This window comes from Schistocerca americana, chromosome 2, assembly GCF_021461395.2.
Source record: "Schistocerca americana isolate TAMUIC-IGC-003095 chromosome 2, iqSchAmer2.1, whole genome shotgun sequence".
Classification (NCBI taxonomy): domain Eukaryota; kingdom Metazoa; phylum Arthropoda; class Insecta; order Orthoptera; family Acrididae; genus Schistocerca; species Schistocerca americana.
In genome coordinates, this window is record NC_060120.1 from 586,923,185 (window position 1) to 586,945,496 (window position 22,312).

At 36.7% G+C, this 22,312-nt stretch overlaps 1 protein-coding gene across 10 annotated transcripts in view; it reads right to left on the minus strand.

The window, feature by feature from the left end:
* LOC124591006 (oxidation resistance protein 1) overlaps positions 1-22,312 on the minus strand; it is a 775,097-nt gene that overhangs the window by 177,354 nt on the left and 575,431 nt on the right. For 9 of the 10 annotated variants that reach the window (XM_047131701.1, XM_047131696.1, XM_047131698.1 and 6 more), the window contains 3 exons: positions 6,615-6,650; positions 1,325-1,487; positions 326-548 (listed from right to left, as the gene is read on the minus strand). In XM_047131701.1, the coding sequence (XP_046987657.1) occupies positions 326-548; positions 1,325-1,487; positions 6,615-6,650 (422 nt within the window). The remainder of the gene's footprint in view (positions 1-325; positions 549-1,324; positions 1,488-6,614; positions 6,651-22,312) is intronic. The other variant, XM_047131697.1, reaches the window with a different exon arrangement.

Below are 22,312 nucleotides of genomic sequence, written 5' to 3' on the forward strand. Positions count from 1 at the left end.
GTAATGCTACACCTCCTTGTAGCTATGTGTGTTTGTTAAGGTGACATATTGTTACACCCATATACAAGGTATTGGGTATGAATCACCTCTTCAGAGTCTATTAAGACTTTATGGCTAAAGATAACAATGTTTTTACTAGTGGTGTTTATGACCAGTCAATTCAACCCCTCAGATACAATCATATTTAAAAATATAAATTTTAAGCATGGGATAGAACTTGGGTGACTTCAGCAGGTCTCCCCAACAATAATAGTCTAATCAGAGGGCCAACAGGTTTGTGTACTGCTATGTTAACTACAAGAAACACTGGAGATGTATGACTTACCTCCCATGATTCACGTGTCAGTTCCCCCAATTCTGCATCACCATCACTGCCTGACCGAGACCTACTATCTCCTGTTCGACCATTTCCATCTCCAACTTCATCATCCCAGAGTTCTGTATCTGATTCCACTAACTCATAACCACGTGATTTGAAGTCTATTTCTTCCAGGTCACCGTAAAGATGGGGGATCCACAGCATCAGGAAACTGTACAGTTCATCAACCCTGCAAATATACATGTTTTTACCACAAACTATACAAAAAAGGTAATAATGAGATACATGATATTTAAAGATATACATTCCCAATACATAAAGGACGTGGCATAAGATTGACTAAAGTTCACATTTCCTTCTCATGTCGAAAGTACAGGGCAACAACTTCAAAAAAATAAAAGTTCCTGGTAGATTAAAACTGTGCAACAAATCAGGACTCAAATGTGAGATCTTTGCCTTTTGAGGGCAAGTGCTATACCCACCTGAGCTACCCCAACATGACCCATGACCCTTCGTCACAGTTTTACTTCCACCAATACCTACCTTCCAAACTTTACAGCAGTTCTCCTACATAATCTGCGGGGAGTTTCACATCAGCACACATTCCACTTCAGAGTGAAAATTCATTCTGGAAACCATACCCCAGGCTATGAATAAGCAGTGTCCCCACAATATCCTTTCTCCCAGGAGTGCTAGCCTTTTAAGTTCTGCAGGAGAGCTTCTGTGAAGTTTGGAAGTTAGGAGACGAGGTACTGGCAAAAATAAAGCTGTGAGAATGGAACATGTATCATGCTTGGGTAGTTCTGTTGGCAGAGCACTTCCCTCCAAAACCTGAAGGCCCCAGGTTTGAGTCCTCATCCAGCACACAGCTGTAAAACAGTCTTCCCTATATGTTACACTGATTATACATTTCACGTGTGACAACTGCACATTAAAAAAACTTTTGAATTCTCAATTATGTATCAAATTAATGAAAACTCATGCTCAAAAACCTCTAATACTTGCCTGTTCCTGGGTACACTGAACCAGTATTCTGGCCTCATTTTCTTTTTCCCATATGACATAATGGGGGTTGACTTTGGAATCTTTTTATTTAATGGTTTCCCCATTCTCAGTGTTAAGTAAAGTGGTGGGTCTTCACAGGATCTTGCTGGTCTTGGTATCAATTCTATGGAGACAAAAAGAAATAAATTTTCAAAATTGGTGCAGTACTTTAAAAAGAGATTTCAAATTTAGCTTCATATTCAAAGTCCATAGTTATTTTAAAGAAGCAGTCACAAAGAGATTCTACAAAAAATAATTAGTTTTGATGTACTAATTTAGAAGACATTTATCAGACTGTAATTCCTTGCCCTTGTCCACAAAAATTTAAATCTACACCCAAGACCAACTTAACAGAAATTCCACAGTACAAATTATTTATCCAGAAGCCTGTCCCCATATGCAGACAACAAAGACACAAAGAGACAGGGGCTAACAAATAGAATGACATCTACCAAAAACACCACAGATTCTCCCATTTTCCCAACAGACAGAAATATCTAAACACAACTGCATTACTTTTAATACCAATAATATTAATAACAGTACTATCAATAGTGATAATAATAATAATAATAATGATAATAATAAGTGATAATGCAAGAAATATAAAAACTGAACAGAAACATCATACTTATGACTAGAATACAGTATATAAGAGTTTCAGAAGATCAGGTGTTGTGGACGCAATGCTCTAAAGAAAGTATCATTTGGAGAACAGGAAGTCAAAAGCACAAGAAATAATGTGTAAAATAATCATCTTACTTGTGTTACACCTTCAATAACAGAGACTTTTTCAATTTCACACTTTAAGTAGGTGGCTGTTCTTCAGTTGAAGAAATAATCAATCCAAACTCAAATAAATTCTTCATTACTGAATGTGGTCCCTGAGAAGGTTGTTGAATAGGTAATAGCAACTAAATACGCCAAAGGTGCAATATAATAAATATGGTAGCAGAGGGGTGTGAAATTGCATAACGGCACAATAGAACTCAGTTCTTGAGCTGACTGGCTTGAATCCAGATAGGTTTGTCTTCAACATGATCTTAATCAGGGCCTTGCAGTGTCCCTCCAAGAGGAGACTTGACTGTATGAAAGCGATCCTTTGTGGAGAATGCACAGAATAGAATAGTTCTATTATTTCAGTCTCACTTTCACTAAAGATTGTAAGAATTACTTTGAACAATAGTTTTTACAAACATTTGTGCTGTATATAAAAAGATGATATAAATAACGTTCACATTTAAGAATTTGGAAGATGAGTCATAAAACAACCTTGGCATATTTGCAATTAAAACATGCAGATGCCACAAAGAAGAATTTAAAGATAAAATATATGAGCATTATTGTTCCTGCCAAGAACAATGCCCAAGAACATGTGCTTACTTAAAATGTAACAAAATATGAAACGCATGTCACAATGAACACTTAAAAAAGAAACAAGAGAGGGGGCAGTGTCTGAGGGAAGGAGAGGAATTATTATAAAATTAATTATATTCACCAATGGCTACTCAAGTTTCTTCACTACAGGAGCTCGTAACTGCTATTGCGATTCCACAATAAAATGACATGAGGAGTAGCACTCAATGCCAGTTTGCAAAATGGTTATGCAAACAAGCTGGGGAGGAAGAGCTCCTTGTCTTGGAGATCCCCATTTTACAATATGATGCAGCATTTCATACTACCAGGAACTGTTATTTTTGAATAGGGTCTTACAGTTTACACACTTGAAGCCACAGTAGCTTACACAGCACTCTCAAAGGATATTTGCATTTGTGGGTACAGGGATGTTTCATACATGCAGAGGTGGTGTACCTCCACCACTTTCTAGAGAAAACTCATTACGAGTACTCATTAACTGGTAATGAGTAACATACTTCCTCAGCAACTGCTATTTGTGAATGATATGACAGAGATAGAAAGCATATAATAAGTGATGAGTATCAAGAGCAAATTAACAAAACATGGAGAACTATTTGTGAATAAGAGATTTAATCACTAATATAAGGATCTGTACGAACAGCAATACTCAAGGCTTGTAGGTGGTCCCAGTTTTTTTTCATGAATTTTCCTAAGAAAATAACAACCAGATCACTGCATTGTGCTACTTGGCATATTTGGGAATTAATATAGGTTGATATGAAATGAAGAAATTTTGCAGATTTATGATCATACAAACAGTATTACTTTCATATTAGTAAGAATAACTGCAAAAACAATATCAGCCAATATTGACTGTAGCTACTGAAATTAATTCATCTATTGTGAATATGAACCTTCATCAGTACTGAATTTTAAAAGCAATTGCTTAATATCAGAAAGTACTGTATGAAAGTATACTCTTGCACTAATTTCTAAACTCAGATTCCTTCCCCCCTCCCCCATCCCCCATACATACACAAATCATTAGACACAAGTTCTTTTTTTAAAAAATCTGCATCTCTTTTCAGTAAATAGGAATGCCGATGAGACAAAGTAAGCCAACATTAGTATTAAGTTACCAAGTCCAACAACAAACAAAGACACCCACCACCCCCCCCCCCCCCCCCCCATTTTAATAACATTATGTGAACTGGCCAACTGCTACAGACACACACATAACAAACCTTCAAAAAATAAAAAATAACTGAACAAATTACAGAAGTATACCAAACCAAATTAATTGTATTTCTTGAGCATAAACTTTCCATAGTAACTTTAAGTGTGACTGAATGTAGTGAAACTGCACATACATTAATGATTCAATAATAAAAAGTAAGCAATTTCAACTTTATTAGTAACATAATAACATGAAATAAGCAATATTAATACAAATGCTAGTTAAACAAACAGAGGTCAAGTGATTAAAATAGCATTCCTACTCCAACTATACCTCTTACTAAAAACATGCATTACTCTTCAGCTTTTAACAGTATTCCAGTATGTATACTGTATTCTGAAGAAATGGAAAAATGTAACTCCCATGCAGTATGTAGAAATGCAGTGTAGTATTAAGAAAGATGAAGTAGCAGGTCACTTCATTACTTTTCTGTGAACACTGTTTAAATATTTCAGAACTGCCAATGGTCTATGCACTTTGCAAATTGTGAATTTAAAAATGCATGAATTTGTATATGGAATGTGCACACACAGTTCAGTACAGGAGTGTGATGTCAACTTTCAGTCTTATCTACTTATAAGAAGTCATCATTTCTTTGGCTGTATAAACAGATTATGTTGAATGATAGCCACATACCCACTGCAGCATGTAAAATTATCAACACAATGCCAAAATGAGTTGAAAGAAATGTACATTGTGCTCCTATTTACTTGAGAAGGAGAAAGGTGATGGGAGAACACTACAAAGCAAAAAATTATGTGTAAAAATAAGTTGACTTATTAAACAGGCTCAAAATTTTCATGGTTCAGTACCAGAACCAAGTCAAAAAGATGCGAATACCGACAGATATCTGGATAATTATGTACGGCAGGGTTACTTATCCCTACTCTCACTCCCCCCCCCCCCCCCCCCTCTACATCCCCCTGCATCCTTCTATCTTATCAGGATTGAAGCAATACGAAATTAATACATGAATCTTTCATGAGCACATCAATGTTTTATCTAGCAGACAGTATCCTCTTCCTCTGTAGATCATTGTTATTGTTACTTCAGCCAAATCCGTGTTTCTCTTTTTCTAAAATATGACTGTTCCCACTGTTCAGTGGACTCTGAAACACTGTGCATACAAGTATTTGACTTTACTTTTGTACTTACAGCTTAATCACTGCTACAGTGCTATGGAAGAGACTAATCTTAATTCATGTGGTGCGCAAGTGAAAGATTGCCTTCCAAATCATTAGTATATTAAAGTACTACAAAAACCATGCTACAAAAACGGGTTTCACTCATCACACAACTTTTAATGCTGTGCACTGGTGTCATTCTCATGCCACTTATTATTTGTTTTCTACCCATGAACATGCTGAAGATTGATTTATTAGGCAAAAAATGATTTATTACTGCAAATGGCATCACACTCCTGTAAATATCATACGAAGTGTTAACAGAATTGTGAAAAACATGCAGTTTCACACATTATAAGAAGAAATTCATTTTGCTTTAATTTTACAGCACTGGTATCATTCAGCTTGGTATAATGGTCATGACAAAGAATAATGCATGAAGTAACATGTAGCTATAGCTGTTGCTGAGATGATCTTCAAGAAGAGACTGTCATTTACTTGCTTTGTTGTTTCTGTTCTGGCAGAATTAATACCAACAGAAAACTGATATATTATCTGTTTCATAACCTGTAACCTGTTAACACTTTCTGGTCACTGCTTATGGACTCTATGGGGGATACAAAATTCCCCATCCTGCAGTAACTGCTTTCTATTTCAAATAAAAAAAAAAAATAAAATAAAATAAAATGACCTGGATACCTGACAAAATTGTGAGGAAGGTCACCAGAACAGTGGTGGGAAGAACTTCATTTATGTTTGTGATTTTCTAATGACATCAAATCATATTATTTACAGATCTATTAGACCACATAATTGGAGAAATCACAAAGAAAATTAAACAATTTTTTTCCTAAAACTAATTTCTTTACACACTGTGCACAAATTCCTGAGTTATACCTGTAGCACAGGTTTTTTGTAACATCCATCTGTAAATATGCACTATGTGAAAAACTGAATATGCAAATATCAACAACAATATACTCAATTCAGTAAATAGGTACCTTTGTATACCAAGAAAAACTAATGCAGTATTGTGAGAAATGTGTACAACTGCTGAAGCTACTGGAGTAAGCATAGCAATGCTAGTGTACCATGACCGGAAAGTGTTAAATGTACTAAAAAAAGAAACACACAAGTTATATTGCGAAGTACAAAGATACATTTAGTTTAAACTCGTAATCCACCCATAAACCAGTTTTAAATAAAATGATGTGAAGACTGAATGAGAATAAAATTAAACATACTAAAAGCTTACATTCCAATGAATGACCAATATTCTATGACAGTCTCTTAAAATACAAGTCAATGCAGCATTGAAATTTATCAAAGACAGCTGTCTATGATACAAGAATAATAAAGCAGAGAACTGCACAATGCATTATTTTAAAAAAAAACACAAAATGCCAAATCTTTACTGATTACCCACAATCACAAAACATTCATGAAAATCTGTTAATTTTACAACTCCAGCAAACCACAAATAACAACCACGTATCACGTAGCAAAGTTATTTTGATATATAAACACCTACCCAAACCATCGAGCAGAGGATAGTTAGGTGCATGGACTACAAGAAAAGAAGAAAAAGAGAAAAAGAAAAATAAGATCACTATATAATGGTCCATGTATCATAATAACTGTTGTAATTTAGAATACAGATATGTGCTCTCATAGTGAGGCACATACCTTCTGCACAAAGTTTCCATTTCTCATTAGCAGAAACGAAATTTATAGATTTACCACTCCCTTTTGGAATTCTCTTGGAATAATCAAAGTAACAGAACTTATACTTATTAAATCAACATCTTACCATAATTGAACACGATAATATACTGTCCATTACACACACGTGTGTAATTACCGGAAATGGAAACTTTAGGCAAAATGTACAGCTACAGTTGTTAGCACTTTTATTGCAATATTCTCTATTGAATAAAAGAAGGTGGTATGGTGGCTATTGCACTTCCTCTGTGATTAATGTTTAGGGGTAGTTGTGACAAGAACTATCATTTAAGTTTACTATTTTGTACAGTGCATCAACCACTGAAAGTATTTTACAAGAACATTATTATCCAGCATCATGAACTAGCTGCTCTCACATCTGCAATCTTTCTCATTATATGCTGCAATAGGTACTCTCAATATGGTAACTATTTTCTGTGTGGCTCTATACATAATGTCATTAAGAATGTACATGAATTGTATAGTCATAGTGCAAAAATATGTAAGGTTGGAAAGGAACTGGTCTGTAGGTGGTGTAATGGAAATACAACAGTTATCTTTTATTACATCCAGGGATTAAACTATTTTGTTCCTCCACCCACTGTAGCTGGAATCCCACAATTGCCTTCATCTCAATTTGCACTAGCTCCAGTTTAATTCTGACCTTCACATGTTTCGATGTGACCCGCCTCCCAGCCACCACCACTGAACCGACTTCTTCACTTTAATGCGATTCTGTATCCATCAATCTATAACCTCGCTTCAATTATTATTAATATGTAACCGCACTACACTGTTCTCCTCCTCTTTCTTGGCTCTATCATGCTCTTTCACACAGAATTCCCCTTCCTACTCTAATGCAAACTCACGCCAATCACATTATTATCCCAGTCCCTTGATGACCCTCCTCCCTCTGTGCCTAGCTCTCTGTTCCTGTCACCACTGTTTGTTCCTCCCACATTGGCAACATCAGGATGCCTGAAAAATGTACCCACATGTACATAATACATGAGAGTATGTTTTGTTTTGTTTGTTAGCTCTGAACAGGAAATTACTTGGAAGCTGAGCTTTCAGTTTAATCTTGGATCTGCATCATAACAACTCAACCACACAGTGAGTAATTATCTTCATTTTTTTGCCCTGTTTATATTCCATCCAGGACTTCCAATGTGGGCAGTATTGACGAAAATACATGCCTAGTAGCTGCAGTAACAGAATCTGGTCTGCGCAGATATTTTATTATTGGACTACTTGTTGTGGACTACTAGTACATAAATTTTATCAAATGATACCTCACTGGAAAAAACTAAGATTATGAGGAGACAGAATTGCTGTCCTATATTTACATTCAGGAGTCCTAATTTCTTTCAGTATTGCTGAAACATACATTAATATATATATATATATATATATATATATATATATATATATATATATATATATATATATATATATATATATATATAAAAAAAATAAAAAAAAATTGTAGCTTTCAGAATTCTTTGTTTCTTCATCAGGAAGAATGAAAGAGTATGTTTAGTAAGGTTGGTAGGCAAGGGTAAGTCTCACAGACTGCAAGTTGAGAGGAACCACCTGACAGGAGACTTGATGATTAAGGCAGGCAGGCAGCAAAGACCAACTGAAATTTAGCTGGTCCATTTCAGAATCTTCCTTGATGTTAACCTCCGTATCACAGAAGTTCACGCCCATAACTTTGTCTGTATAAATCTAAACAATAACTCCACACTGACAACAGCTGCCACCCCCCCCCCCCCCCCCCCCCAACAAAAAACAATCCTTTCCTACAGCCGAAGCATCCAATGCAAATGTACCTGTTCCCATAACTACACCTCATGTCTTGTCTTGTCCACTAACACTTCTTCCAGGAAGTTTCTTCTTCCCACTCTTTAACAAATAAAGCTCCACTATCCAAAAATATCGTCCTTGTCACCCTATACTAACATGAATGCCTCAATGTATCATTGGCAAAGGCTGGGAATTTCTCAAGTAAAGGCCTGAAATTATATTTTTTCCTTGACATCCCCAGAGCACTATATCTATGTCATGGTTCCTATCACTGCAGTCATTCCTGCTGTAAAACTTGTCCCCAGGCACTCAATCACTACCACCTAGTCCATTCACACCATGGGTAAATTATACAATCAGAAAGATAAACCAAAATGTGAAGCCATACAAGCCTTTTACAAATACATGTACACTGCACTTTTTTAAGATAAAATGGCCACTACTTAAGTGGCCAAGCATACAAATGGACCCAGAGTGGCCTGTCTTGGGGATACCAAGTGCAAAGTTGCTGAGCAAAGTTTATAGTACGACTTTATGGACCCAAGTGTTTTCTACAGCACATGGACCATTTGGATCCTCCCATTCAGCACTAACTTCCCTGCACTCTAAATATGTGAACTTGCTCTCTCATCTATTTTCATGTACTGCCACCCTTCTGGACTTAAATTCCATTAAAAAACTTCCTCCCATTTGTCTGTTTATACACTTTTTTCATTGTTAGTATTTTCTTTTTACTCAGTTTCTCTCTTATTTCATTTTCCCTTCCTCCTCCTGTTTTTTCATTTTCTTTTTCATCTTTTTTTATCCTTTCTTATTTCTTTTTACTGTCTCCCATCTCCTTTTCCAGTATCCTCTTATATTATAATTGCGCTGTTTATTTCACTTTTTAAAAATCATTCTCGCATCAGTCTGTACTGCTCACTTTCTTCTGCCATCCCTCGGCTGAAACTGTACTAACTTTGACTGCCTGCACACTATGACTCCTCCCTCTTAATCTGTGTTTCCCCTCATAATAAAGACTGGTGAATCACTTTCAAAATGGTGTACGAGTGATTTGTCTCTCCTCCTCAATCTGTCTTGAATTTAAGTGCCTTCCAGCCATGCTGGCTCCTTATGACGACTTATTTTCTTTGCTTCCTTCAGATACATGGCGATCCAAAATGCATCTGTGAAATTAGAGGTGGTTGGCTTATGTTTAAATGGGTTTGGAAAAGTACTGGTGTTTAAAATGACACTATTACTCTTGCAGTAAACTTTACCAAACAATTTGTAACTACTATAAATATACAATCTGTTAATGTGTAATGATCACCACAGAACTTCTTTGGATGTTTAGTACAAACTGTCCCAAGCTAGTAATAGTAGGTTAATAACACAGAGCTGGTACTATTTATAGATACATACACACACACACACACACACACACACACACACACACACACACACACACAGGAGCACCATTCAGCTACTGTACAATTTTTTAATGCAGATGAAACTTGTGTCCTCTGTCAGTTTTCCCAGGAAAAGACACCAACTTTCAAAGCTATGGAATTAAAGTGGCCATGGTATCAAACTAAAAAACAAATAACTGCAGAACTTTTTTTAATCATGAGTAACACAGTAAGACAGCGAGTGATCATTGTGTATACCAGTATAAAACCTATGTTTCATTTTAAGAGGCACTCCTTAGTGATATAAACTTATTTCATGCATATTGTAATGGTGATTCTTACTTTGATAAATGAAGTATCACACAAATTTCTTTAGTGTGAAAACTTAAATGAAATATTGGATATTTTAATCATGACAGCGAGAGAATAGCTTAGCTTTTGTGTCAACATCTGGGTTGCAACTTTACTGGACACATCAACACAGACTATTTATCATATTTCACGGATGACTAACTGTCTGCATTATTGCTGGACATTACTTTTATAGAAACACAACAGACGTGATTTGTGCATAAGGGGGCTACTGCAGCTTTTACAACATTACAAAGCCAAACAATTAATCAGTTAAACAGAAAGACATCCCTGCTCACCTCATGCTAACTATTTGGATTTCTAGCTATAACAACATCTAAAAACATTGGCATATTACACATCTGCCAAAAATTTGCACACATTTTAGGAATGTGTGTCCCACACATGTGACCAACTCCAAGAACAGCAGAATATGTTTGTATCACTTCATGATTCTTTGAGTACAAGAGCTGAAAGGTGAGTAGGAATATATGGAAATAATAGTGTCACATATACAGTCAACACACACACAGCAGTCCCGGGATGGAATGGTATATATTTCAACAAGGTTTTGTTTTTGTATATATGTTTATATAACCTTCCTTTCTATTTTTGAAAAATATTACCTGTTGAAAAAAATATCAAACCCTTTAAAAAGGTTAAGGTACAAGGCAGACCTGCTTATTGCAAGACTGATTACCTCCCATTACCAATGAGCACAGTGTTTCATGTACAATGCAACGGCTGCCTCTGGCATGTGGAAGAAACGGTACCTCAACAGGCAAACTGTGATCATTGCACAATGCTCTTGACAGCTGCTTTGATACTGAAGGACATGGTGTATCAGTTAAAGCTATGAATGGAAAAATGGAAAGTGCAGGCTGAAATATCAAAAATATTAAAAAAAGAATAGATTTCTACTCACCATAAAGATACCATGTTTAGCTGCAGACAGGCACAAGTAAAGGACTTTATACACTTCGCTTTCGGTCAATGCCTTCTTCAGTAAAGACACACACACACACACATTCACACAAGCAAGCACACCTCATGCATAGATGACTGCTCTCTCTGGCTTCTGTGGTTAGAATGCAGTGGTGGTGTGTCAAGTGGGAGCAGCATTCTGAAGTGGGCCGGGGTAGGGAAGAGGTAGCAGGGTACTGGTGGGAGGAGAGGAGTCCATGCTGCACGACACAGTGTGGGGACTAGACAGTGGCCAGACAAGGCTGCATAGTGCACTGTCTGGACGCTATGGGGAAGGGAGGGAGGGAATGGAGAGCTGAATAAGAGAACAGTAGAGATGGGCAAAAGACTGGTGGCACTGGCAAAGAACAGAGTGCGATGAGGGTGGGGGACAGGAGTTTGAAGGGTGATAGGACAGGGGGGATGGAAATTTAGGGTGGAGGGTGTGAGGACAGTAGGTTACCTCAGATTGTGCCCGGGATGATTACAGAAGCAGAGAATGCATTATAATGACAACTCTCATCTTGTAAATGAAATGGCTGTTTTCACTAATCCCGATGAAGGCTTTTTTGGCTGAAGCTTACTTGTTTGACAGCCTTTTTATTGCACTTCCTGCAACTCAGCATCTCCGCCATATGATGAGTAGCAGTCTACTCTTTTCATAATACTGCATTATTCCAGCCTGGATTTTGCATAGTTTGGTTTTACCCTTTTCATAATATTGCTTTTATCCCGTCCTGGATTTTCTATTGTTTATCTGTCATGTGTTTGCCATAAAGACATAGCACTTTGGTTCACTTTTGATGTGCTCATTTTTAACCATTTCACCTTCCTCTCCTATATAGGATCTCTCTAGCATGTAAGGCAAGGTGAAAACCTCTTTGGGTGACAATCAATGACTTTTCTTTTAGGTATTAGATGCATTTGTTCTTCAACAAAGTCCCTGTTTAGGTCAATGTACTTAATCTGGGTTAGGTCAGGAAATCTACCAGTTATTTCGTGCAAGTCTTTCTCACAACTAGCCCTTAATGCAAAATGCACTCTTTATTCTTTGTTCCCATCAGCCTATTGCAGTCACAATTTCCAATGTCACATCATGCTCTCTGATTATTTTCACTGCTTGTTGCAGTTTTGGGAGATCCTTCACGTGGAACATCTTTAAGATAGGTATGGCAACGTTGAATTTTAGTCACTCATTACTCAACTGTTAAAAGTGAAGAAACTGGATCAAAATCTTGATCAACTGAGTATGTTTCCAGTTGTTATCAACTGATGGAAAATAATTTGAGATACAACATATATCTACAAAAAACACATAGCAAACTTTTACTTTAAATGGGAATTTTGTCTACGTAAATGAATCTGCTCATGTAGTTTGTACTGAAGTTACTGCACAAGAACCATAAGCTTATCAAATTTTGTTTCCATTACAATCATCATCTCTGTGCTTATCTGACAACTTTTCACCTCGTCCTTTTATGTATAAATGGTACTTGTATGTATAAAAATGACACGTATATTCCATGTACTATTTACTATGAGGAGAAGCATCTATGACTGAATTTACAAAATTACGTTAATCGGAAAATGCATCCTAGATGTGGTAAAATTAGAAGGTGCAAAGATCTATTTTTATGACATATGTAATACACAGTTCCATCCTGCAGTTGTGGAAGAGCAAAAAGTATGAGATAAAAATTTTACACCAGCACTTATTTTGTTGGTAAACAAGCATTTAGCAAATTTCAAAGTCCAATTAAGCCATTTCTAAGCATATAAAATTACTTAATATGAGCATCCATGCGCTACTCGACAATGTTGCTTAATATATTTCTATAATCATTTCTAACTGATCACGCTACTAACTAATGAAGTCTTCAGGGAAGCTCTATACTGATAAAACATGCAGCAGATATAGTAATTAAAACTGGCTCTATGGTAAGTTTATTCAAAGAGAAGCAATAAAAATCATCACAGTCAACTGTTATTAATTTAGGTGGTGGTGGTGATTATTTGTTATCTCATGAATACAGTGGCAAATTCTTACTATACAACTTTCAAATGCTTACAGAAATATGAGTTTACAGAATGAATAACACTGTTAAAATGAATAACATTTGTTGACAGAAAAATTTCTAAGCAAAAGATCTTTCCCAGCCCCTGACTATACCTGCACATGAAACAACTGTCTATAGAACGTTGGAGGCTTAACTTCTCACTACCCAGATCTTATGTGTGACAAACACGAGACCAGTATGGGTTAACACATTTTCCTGATGTAATGAATTTGACAACATACTTGGAATATCAGGCAAGTAATAGTGCTTATGCATCACAATGTGTTGGTACTGATCACAATTTGTTGGTAAGTGTGCCAGGAAAAACAACAAGAGTGACACTCCCTGAACTGCCACAGATTATCAATAAACTTCCTCATGATTCAGCCAGTGTGTTAAAAGGAAAACCATACCAAAATCCCTACAGCAGTTTTTGAGATTAGGCTTCACATACAAGAAAACGCCCACTGCGTTTTTGTATCTGGTGCTATCGTTGGTCACCCACGTATGCAATACATTAACAATGAGTTGGTCGCCGTTCTCAAGGGGGGGGGGGGGGGGGGGGGAATTCAACATTTTTTAATAATGCTCTTGAGCTGATACAAATATTCTCAAATGCTAACAAATGTGTTTAAATCTTAGGAATATACTTGAACACTCTAAACACAACTCAGAAACAGTGCACACTTCGGTAAAACAAAGAATGGTTGTGTGGGAAAAATAAAGGGGAGAGCGTGGAAGGACCTACTTCAAACAAACAAACAAACAAACAAACAAACAAATCGGCAACTATAGAATGCGGTACAATGGGAAGATAAAAATATACATTTATTGATACAATGATGAACCAAGGCAAAATGTAAACTTTGCAACAGAATTACTAACTTCATGTTATGTTCCTGGTACACCCTCAGAAAAAAGTTTCTAAACAACATCACAGAAGTGGCTATATTAACCGGAAAAAGAAATGGGTAAGTCAGTTTCCATGCCACCAATTCCACTCATTTCAACTAATTTACTTGTAACCCTTTAAATTATCGGAGCGAAAGGCTATTTACAATTTGTACGGAAACCAGATGGCAGTTATAAGAGTCGAGGGGCACGAGAGGAAAGCAGTGGTTGGGAAGGGAGTGAGACAGGGTTGTAGCCTCTGCCCGATGTTATTCAATCTGTATATTAAGCAAGCAGTAAAGGAAACAAAAGAAAAATTCGGAGTAGGTATTAAAATTCATGGAGAAGAAATAAAAACTTTGAGGTTTGCCGATGACATTGTAATTCTGTCAGAGACATCAAAAGACTTGGAAGAGCAGTTGAACGGAATGGACAATGTCTTGAAAGGAGGATATAAGATGAACATCAACAAAAGCAAAACGAGGATAATGGAATGTAGTCGAATTAAGTGGGGTGATGCTGAGGGAATTAGATTAGGAAATGAGACACTTAAAGTAGTAGAGGAGTTTTGCTATTCGGGGAGCAAAATAACTGATGATGGTCGAAGTAGAGAGGATATAAAATGTAGACTGGCAGTGGCAAGGAAAGCGTTGCTGAAGAAGAGAAATTTGTTAACATTGAGTATAGATTTAAGTGTCAGGAAGTCGTTTCTGAAAGTATTTGTATGGAGTGTAGCCATGTATGGAAGTGAAACATGGACAGTAAATAGTTTGGACAAGAAGTGAATAGAAGCTTTCGAAATGTGGTGCTACAGAAGAATGCTGAAGATTTGATGGGTAGATCACATAACTAATGAGGAGGTATTGAATAGAATTGGGGAGAAGAGGAGTTTGTGGCACAACTTGACAAAAAGAAGGGACCGGTTGGTAGGAAATGTTTTGAGGCATCAAGGGATCACAAATTTAGCATTGGAGGGCAGCGTGGAGGGTAAAAATCGTAGAGGGAGACCAAGAGATGAATACACTGAGCAGATTCAGAAGGATGTAGGTTGCAGTAAGTACTAAGAGATGAAGAAGCTTGCACAGGATAGAGTAGCATGGAGAGCTGCATCAAACCAGTCTCAGGACTGAAGGCTACAACAACAACAACCACAACAACAACAACAACCACAACAACAACAACAACAACAACCACAACAACAACAACAACAACCTGTAACCTTTACAGGACTCTAATTTCTGACAATATAGCGTATAGTATGCCTATAAAGAAAGTACAATGGAACAGATTTCAATATTGTGGAATGAATTCAAAAGAATCATGTTTCTTCCATGGATAACCACATGCAAAGTGTTCACATGAAGGACAGTCACAAAATTTATTAATTGTTGAAACTGAAAGTTTAAATAGAAATGGAATTTATTAGAATAAACTTTGAATTAAATTAGAAACTATACAAACGAGAGAATCAACTGCACCTTTTTCCCATTCAGAAAACAAATAGACAAAAGAAGAAAAACTGAAATGACACCTTTTGAATATAATTTTCATGGCTGATTTGAATACTACCAATCACCGGACTCATCATTTTGTTGGATCATTTAACAACAACATTCAGCCGTTCTCATAATTTAAAAAAAAATCCAAGATGCTGTTTCAACAACAATATTATGCAATAGCACTTTTAGTGCAGCTCAACACTAGAAATCAAATGGTCAAAAATTTCTGCAATAGCTAAACTATTCAAACATTTAAGTTACACTGAATCTTGATGTGCACAGCTCCACAGAAACACTTTAAATTATCATGTGTAGAGAGAGATTAAAAAAAAATTAAAAAAAAATCAGATCACCACACCTAAAATATGAATTTACAGCATCAAAGTGATAAGACAAAAATAAACAATGACATATCTAAGTTGTGGGAAAGGACGACAACTAAGAGTTTACATCTCATTAGAGATAATGTGTAATTTCGAATTGGGAAATGACAAGGAATGATAGCCATGATCTTTTGAAAGAAGCATCTTGGCTTTCGCTTTAATTAATTTACACAGAGTCTCACAGTCTCTGGCTAGCTGATGTAGGCTGGTCTCGCGCATGTACATTTGCGTTTTTTTTATTTTTGAAGAAAGCCTTGTTGGTCAAAAGCTCACATTCGGACCGACTTTTTGTCGTGCTTATCTGCGACTCAGTATTTCCACTAAATGGTGAGTGGCAACTATCCTTTTCATAGCATTGTTACATTCCTTCCCGGATTTTCCATCATTTGGTAATAAATATACAAGGTAGGAAACTTTCTTTCTTTTTTTTTTTTTTTTTTTTTCCAAATGTTCAGGATACAGGGAACTTTTCCGGCTCAATATTATGTAAGAAACAACATGTATTTCTTTCAGGCACTGTTTAAATGTATATGTTTAACCGATTTTTTGTTGGTATCAGGTAATGCAGCACACTTCCTAAACAAATTAGAAGTATTTCGAATATTTTTGAACCCGCTTAGCATTATTAAAAAAATTACAAAGAAATTGATGCAATTTTTTTTTCCCAAAATGCTTCCTCAAATTGAGGTACCATTTAATCCAATGTTATACATTTGAAGGAGATCAAATTTTTACCAGATATGCATGACATGATGGCTGAGGTACTAGACCTATTTAATTCCACCTATTATGTATATTACAATGATTAAAAAATATCACATCTTACATTTTAATTTTTATAATTTTTATAATTTTTTCCTAATAAAAACGTTATTTTTTCTATAATTTAGTTGATTCTGCCATAAAGCTTAGGTCTACTACATATGTATGGACTATTACAAGTTACAGAAAAAAAATTACAGCAATGCTTTATAAAATTTAGGAAATATTTGTAACTGAATTCTGGAAAATACAACTTGCGGGAAATTGCAAATGAAGATGTAATTAAACTGTGCCTCGGAACATTCCTGAAGCATATTCTTCATCTTACAGCAATTCTTCATCTTCAAGCTTCCTCTTGGCATTCCGTTTGGAACTTCTTGCTTCTTTGTTAACTTGAAGAGCGAATCTTTCAGCTTTGTGCACCTGTTGTCTGTCACGGGCAAGCAACTGATCTTCCATATTAGAGCCATATGTATGCCTAAATTTCTCAGGACTTTCAACCTTCCTATCACTCCATCTAGTACACCAACTTATAATGTATTTAGTTCTACAAAAACATTCTTGGGTAATCTTTCCCATATGCAATGGTTGAACTTTCATTTGTATTCTGAGTGCCCCCATGAAGACATTTACTAAGCAAAACAGGGTCACTCAGGTCTCTAAAAATTGGTTTTACTTTGTTCACAACAGGCTCAGGAAGAGAATGCTATGATGGTATATTTGACCACTTTCTTTTGCTTTTTGGTAACCACACCAAGAACCTGCTCCTTTAGGGGAAATTCCCTGAACAGGGTGGTCATCTGTCGACAACTTATCAAAGTAGGTGGCCCATACAGGTTTTCTCATTGCTGTAACATCATTCAGAGGTGCAGTTCATCTAATGGCCAATCCATAAAATCTCTAAAGGAGGTCTATTTCAGTTTCTGTCAATCTGCCTCAGCCATATGGAGATTTTCCATCAGATAGCAACTTTCCTTTCAGTTCTCTTCATAGCTTCCTCAATCTAGCACCCATCCTCTTTTGCACATTTGCACATGTTCACAACACTCCAGTTTTGTTACCAAGGTGTCACCATAAACATTGAACTCACTAATTTTATTGATAGCTTTACAGTCCCCATTGCCTAGGTACTTCATATATCGAACGTTATAAAAGGGCACCAACCTTTGAAATATTTTTAGAGCGTCATCACACTCCATGCCTCCACTGTAACCATCATAATTCTTATAACACTGATGTTCAATATGTCCTTCAGTGTTACCATGATAGGTGTGGCAGTACTTAGATAAGCACTCAACATCAACAACTTTTTCATTCTCCAGAGAAGTAGCACTTACAATACCATTCAAGGAATGATGTCCTCGATGTTGCCATGTCCCATCAAGTGCAACAGTAATGTCCATGGTTCCATAAATATTTACAGTTTCTTCTAGTGCACATTTCATAGATGCTTTAGACACAGCTGTCAAGGCACCTAAAAGTATTTTTATGTACTTCCTGAACCTACTGGGAGGAGGAAGGGCCATCAAACCACAAAACATTTACGCAGCCTTTTTTCCTTTTCCTATTGCATGCACTGCATACACCAACTTCAAATTCACATCATATGAATAATGCACAATGTTCAAAGTAATTTTCGAGGTAGATTTATTGCAGGATCTACACAGAACAACTAATTTTGCACTAAACCCTTCCTGCTACTTTGTTGTTCAGTTATTTCCAGACAGCCTACACCATCATTTTGTTTACATTTCACCACTTCATTTACTGAAGAAGATAAGATGTCCACAGCAACAACAAGTCCACTACAAACAGCATCATTGTTAACACAAAAATTTGAATCACCAGAAGGCATGCCATGTGGGAGTTTCTTCCCTGAAGAACTGATACATAGATTACTTTCAACAGTGTGGCTTGCTTTGTTTGTGAACTGGTTACAACAAAATTTCCTTTTATTGAATTTCTTGATGCGTGGCATTGTTCGTATTTATTGCACACTAAAGGATATGTACTTCCACAAATATATGTAGCACTTGGGCAACAAACATTCAGTAACATGTGAACAAACTGCTTCAGCAAAACAAAAGTAAATACCAGCAAAGATAACCATTTACGGACACTAAAAACCTGCACCGTTACCAACATATACAATGTATCATACATATAATTGCTGGAAACAAATTCACAGTTCTTTTTGAAATAATACTGGTTTGTGAAACAGAAATAAAGAGAGCGGTGCAGCATACATACATGACCACAACTTTAGAATTTGGTATATATAGGTCCTTTTTCATTTGAAACCCTATAATGTATATATCAATATAATCAGGAAAGACTATAAAATTTAATAAAACCACTAAAAAAATTTCGATTTTTCTTCCATTTATAAGTACACTGTATCCTTAAGAAGGTAAGCGACTAATTCTTCAGTTTCAAAGGAGACACACGATGACAAAAAGGAAGATTTCAAACCTTTTTTCTCTTTTTCTGTGAGAGGGGAACTATTAGTTTCAGAAAGCAGAACGTAGGTAATTCTCTCTCTCTCTCTCTCTCTCTCTCTCTCTCTTCTCTCTCTCTCTCTCTCTCTCTCTCTCTCTCTCTGCCCCCCCCCCTCCCCCCCCTCTCTCACCCCCACCCCCCTGTTGTCACAAACTTAATATCTTGTAAAAAAAATGTGTATGAACTTAACCCCTGCAAGTTTTTGTATCCATGCAGGAGTCTTGTTGCCACACAACAATCTTTAATGCCACACAGTAGTTCTGAGCATCGGGGGAGGGAGGGGGGGGGGGGAGACCTAAGAAGATTATCACACTGCCAGGATAATGAGCTGTTTATCAAAGTTTGTGCCGAACTATCAAAAGAATGCCACACAAACCACCTGTACAAGAAAAGATTATTCTGTCTTTGCACAGCTATTTTCTTTATCATTCCCCTTTAAACTTTTAACCGATATTTTTTTTGTAAATGGTGATATCTGACACACACATCTGTCTGAAAAACTATATAACAGATACATTATTTCAGTTCAATTGTTTTACTGTTAGTAGAAGTAGGTTATTTCTTCACTGCAGTACGCCTCAAATCCTTCACTATTGACATTACATTGAAGTAATCCTCTTGAGAATGTTTTATTCAACCGAGCACATGCAATGTGACACTTTATTAATGCAGTTCAGGTTGTAAGGGCAGTCAGTCTGATCCAAAAAGGATGCACTTCTGGTCATGTTGCTGAAGATGCCAATGCCTTCACGTGTCATCCATAGGTTGTGGACACACTACAGGGAGACAGGTCAGTAGGCAAGGAGAGGTGGACAAGATTGCCAATGCATTACAACCCTATGGGAAGACTGATATTTGGCGATCTCTGCATTGTGGAATGATACAAATGCTCCCAGAGCATGCCAAGATGATCTCAGAAGGGCCAGTGGAGCTGCTGTGCCCAATCAGATTGTAATGAACAAGTTACAAGAGATGAACATATGACCTGGACGTCCTCTTCAACTAGCTGGCTTCATACTACACCATCCTGCAGCTCCTCTTCAGTTCTGCCATTCCCACATCGACTGGCAACTTCATCATTGGCAAAACATTGTTATTCACATACGAATCTAGATACCCTCTGATGCACAGTGATGGCCATGTTCGTGTGCAGAGACCCATGGTGAGCACTAACTGCCAAATGTTGTCCAGGAAATTGACAGATTTCCTAGGATCTGTGATGTTTGTCAGGAAGTTTCAGTGTTGATAGCCATATGGATCTCGTCATTGTCTGGTCACCTTACTGCCCGGCAGTACAACAAACAGATCCTGCTGGACCATGCGGTGGCTGCAGCTTATGGTGTTAGCCCTTAATTCTTTCTAACCCCCAGGGCCCACGTGGTGGGTATCAGCAGGGATGTCAAGCAAAGCCTGCACGTTAAAGTAATGGAATGGCCAATGGCAAGTCCCGACCTAAACCCCATTGCACTTACGTGGGACATGCTTGACAGACATGTTCGTGGTCATCCTGTTCCATCACTTGGAGAAACAGAAACCCTGGAAATTGATGAAATGATAGTCAGAACATGACCATGAAAACGAGTTCCGTGCGATCCTCAGGGAAGTACCAGATAAAAACACTTGGGGGAAAAAAACAGTACTTTAAAATGTGCCATCTTGTTGATTCAAAAACAAGACTGTTCCACCTCTACAGAGAAAATACACACTGCCGGAGTTCTGTAAGAATGGAAGTTACGGAACTGAACGCAAAGACTATCATCCGCCTCAGAAAACGCATTTGCAGTTTGCTGCTTCATTTGCTATAACAATGATACTTCTCTGTGCACATTATACCCTTGTACATTTTTATTCATATTATTTTATACATCATTTTGACTTGTGAAGCAGGCCTACTGACCTCCTACAGCATCCACGTTACACTATGTGCCTTCTGGAGCAAGTGTTACATTTTATTTTACACTAATTTAAGTATGATCTATTAAAGAATTTCATCTCGCATTCAGAGATTTGAGTCTTAAGTCTTATCTGAGGTAAGGAGCATTTGTTCACAGCTTAGATCAGTCCATCGAGGAGGCTACATATCTTTGCACTCCAGAACAAAAGATTTTCTCTGTCTCATGTATTACCAAAATGGTTAGCTACACATACATAGGGATAAACTGATACAATGTACAAACAATGGACACTTAATTGCCGAAAGTCTACAAATTTCTTCGTACTTTTTAAAAACTTATCATAAACTTGAAAACAATTTCTGATCTTGTTTGGCTTCTACTAAACACCACTGACAGGGTTACATATTTATTGTGAATTCATACAATAAACTTTAATGTCCTATTTCAAAATGAATGCAATTAGTGGGTAGTTACTTATATTGCTTTATTGTAGCTAGATCAATCTCTTACTCTCATCATACACAGATAGTATCTGAAATTGCAAGAAACTTGAGTTTCAATTATGTTATGTCCAATTTCATGCATTTCAACAGGCTGTCAGAAATAATTATATGCATGTAGAGTAAAAAGAATAACTTGTTTAAAATCCTACATATTGAAAGAATTAATTACAATGTGAATAACACAGGAATGAAATAGGAAGGTACTTCTTGCAGATTTAAAATTCCAGTGATGTTTCTCATCATTGCAGCATTAGGGTGTTGATAGTAAGAAGTAAAAATTTTCCTCACTCATAAGGTCCGCTATCTCCTCCCACCTCTGTAACTGCTGTAGTCTTATATCAATGAACTGTACATGTTTACGAAGTTGAATTAGTAGAGTGCTGTTTCAATCACGTATAATTCAGCTCTTCATATCCATAGATTTTTTTGTCGTTGTACTAACAATAAATATTAAAATGATTAATGGTGTCGTGTTGTGACACACACAAATGATTAGTAACTCCAGCA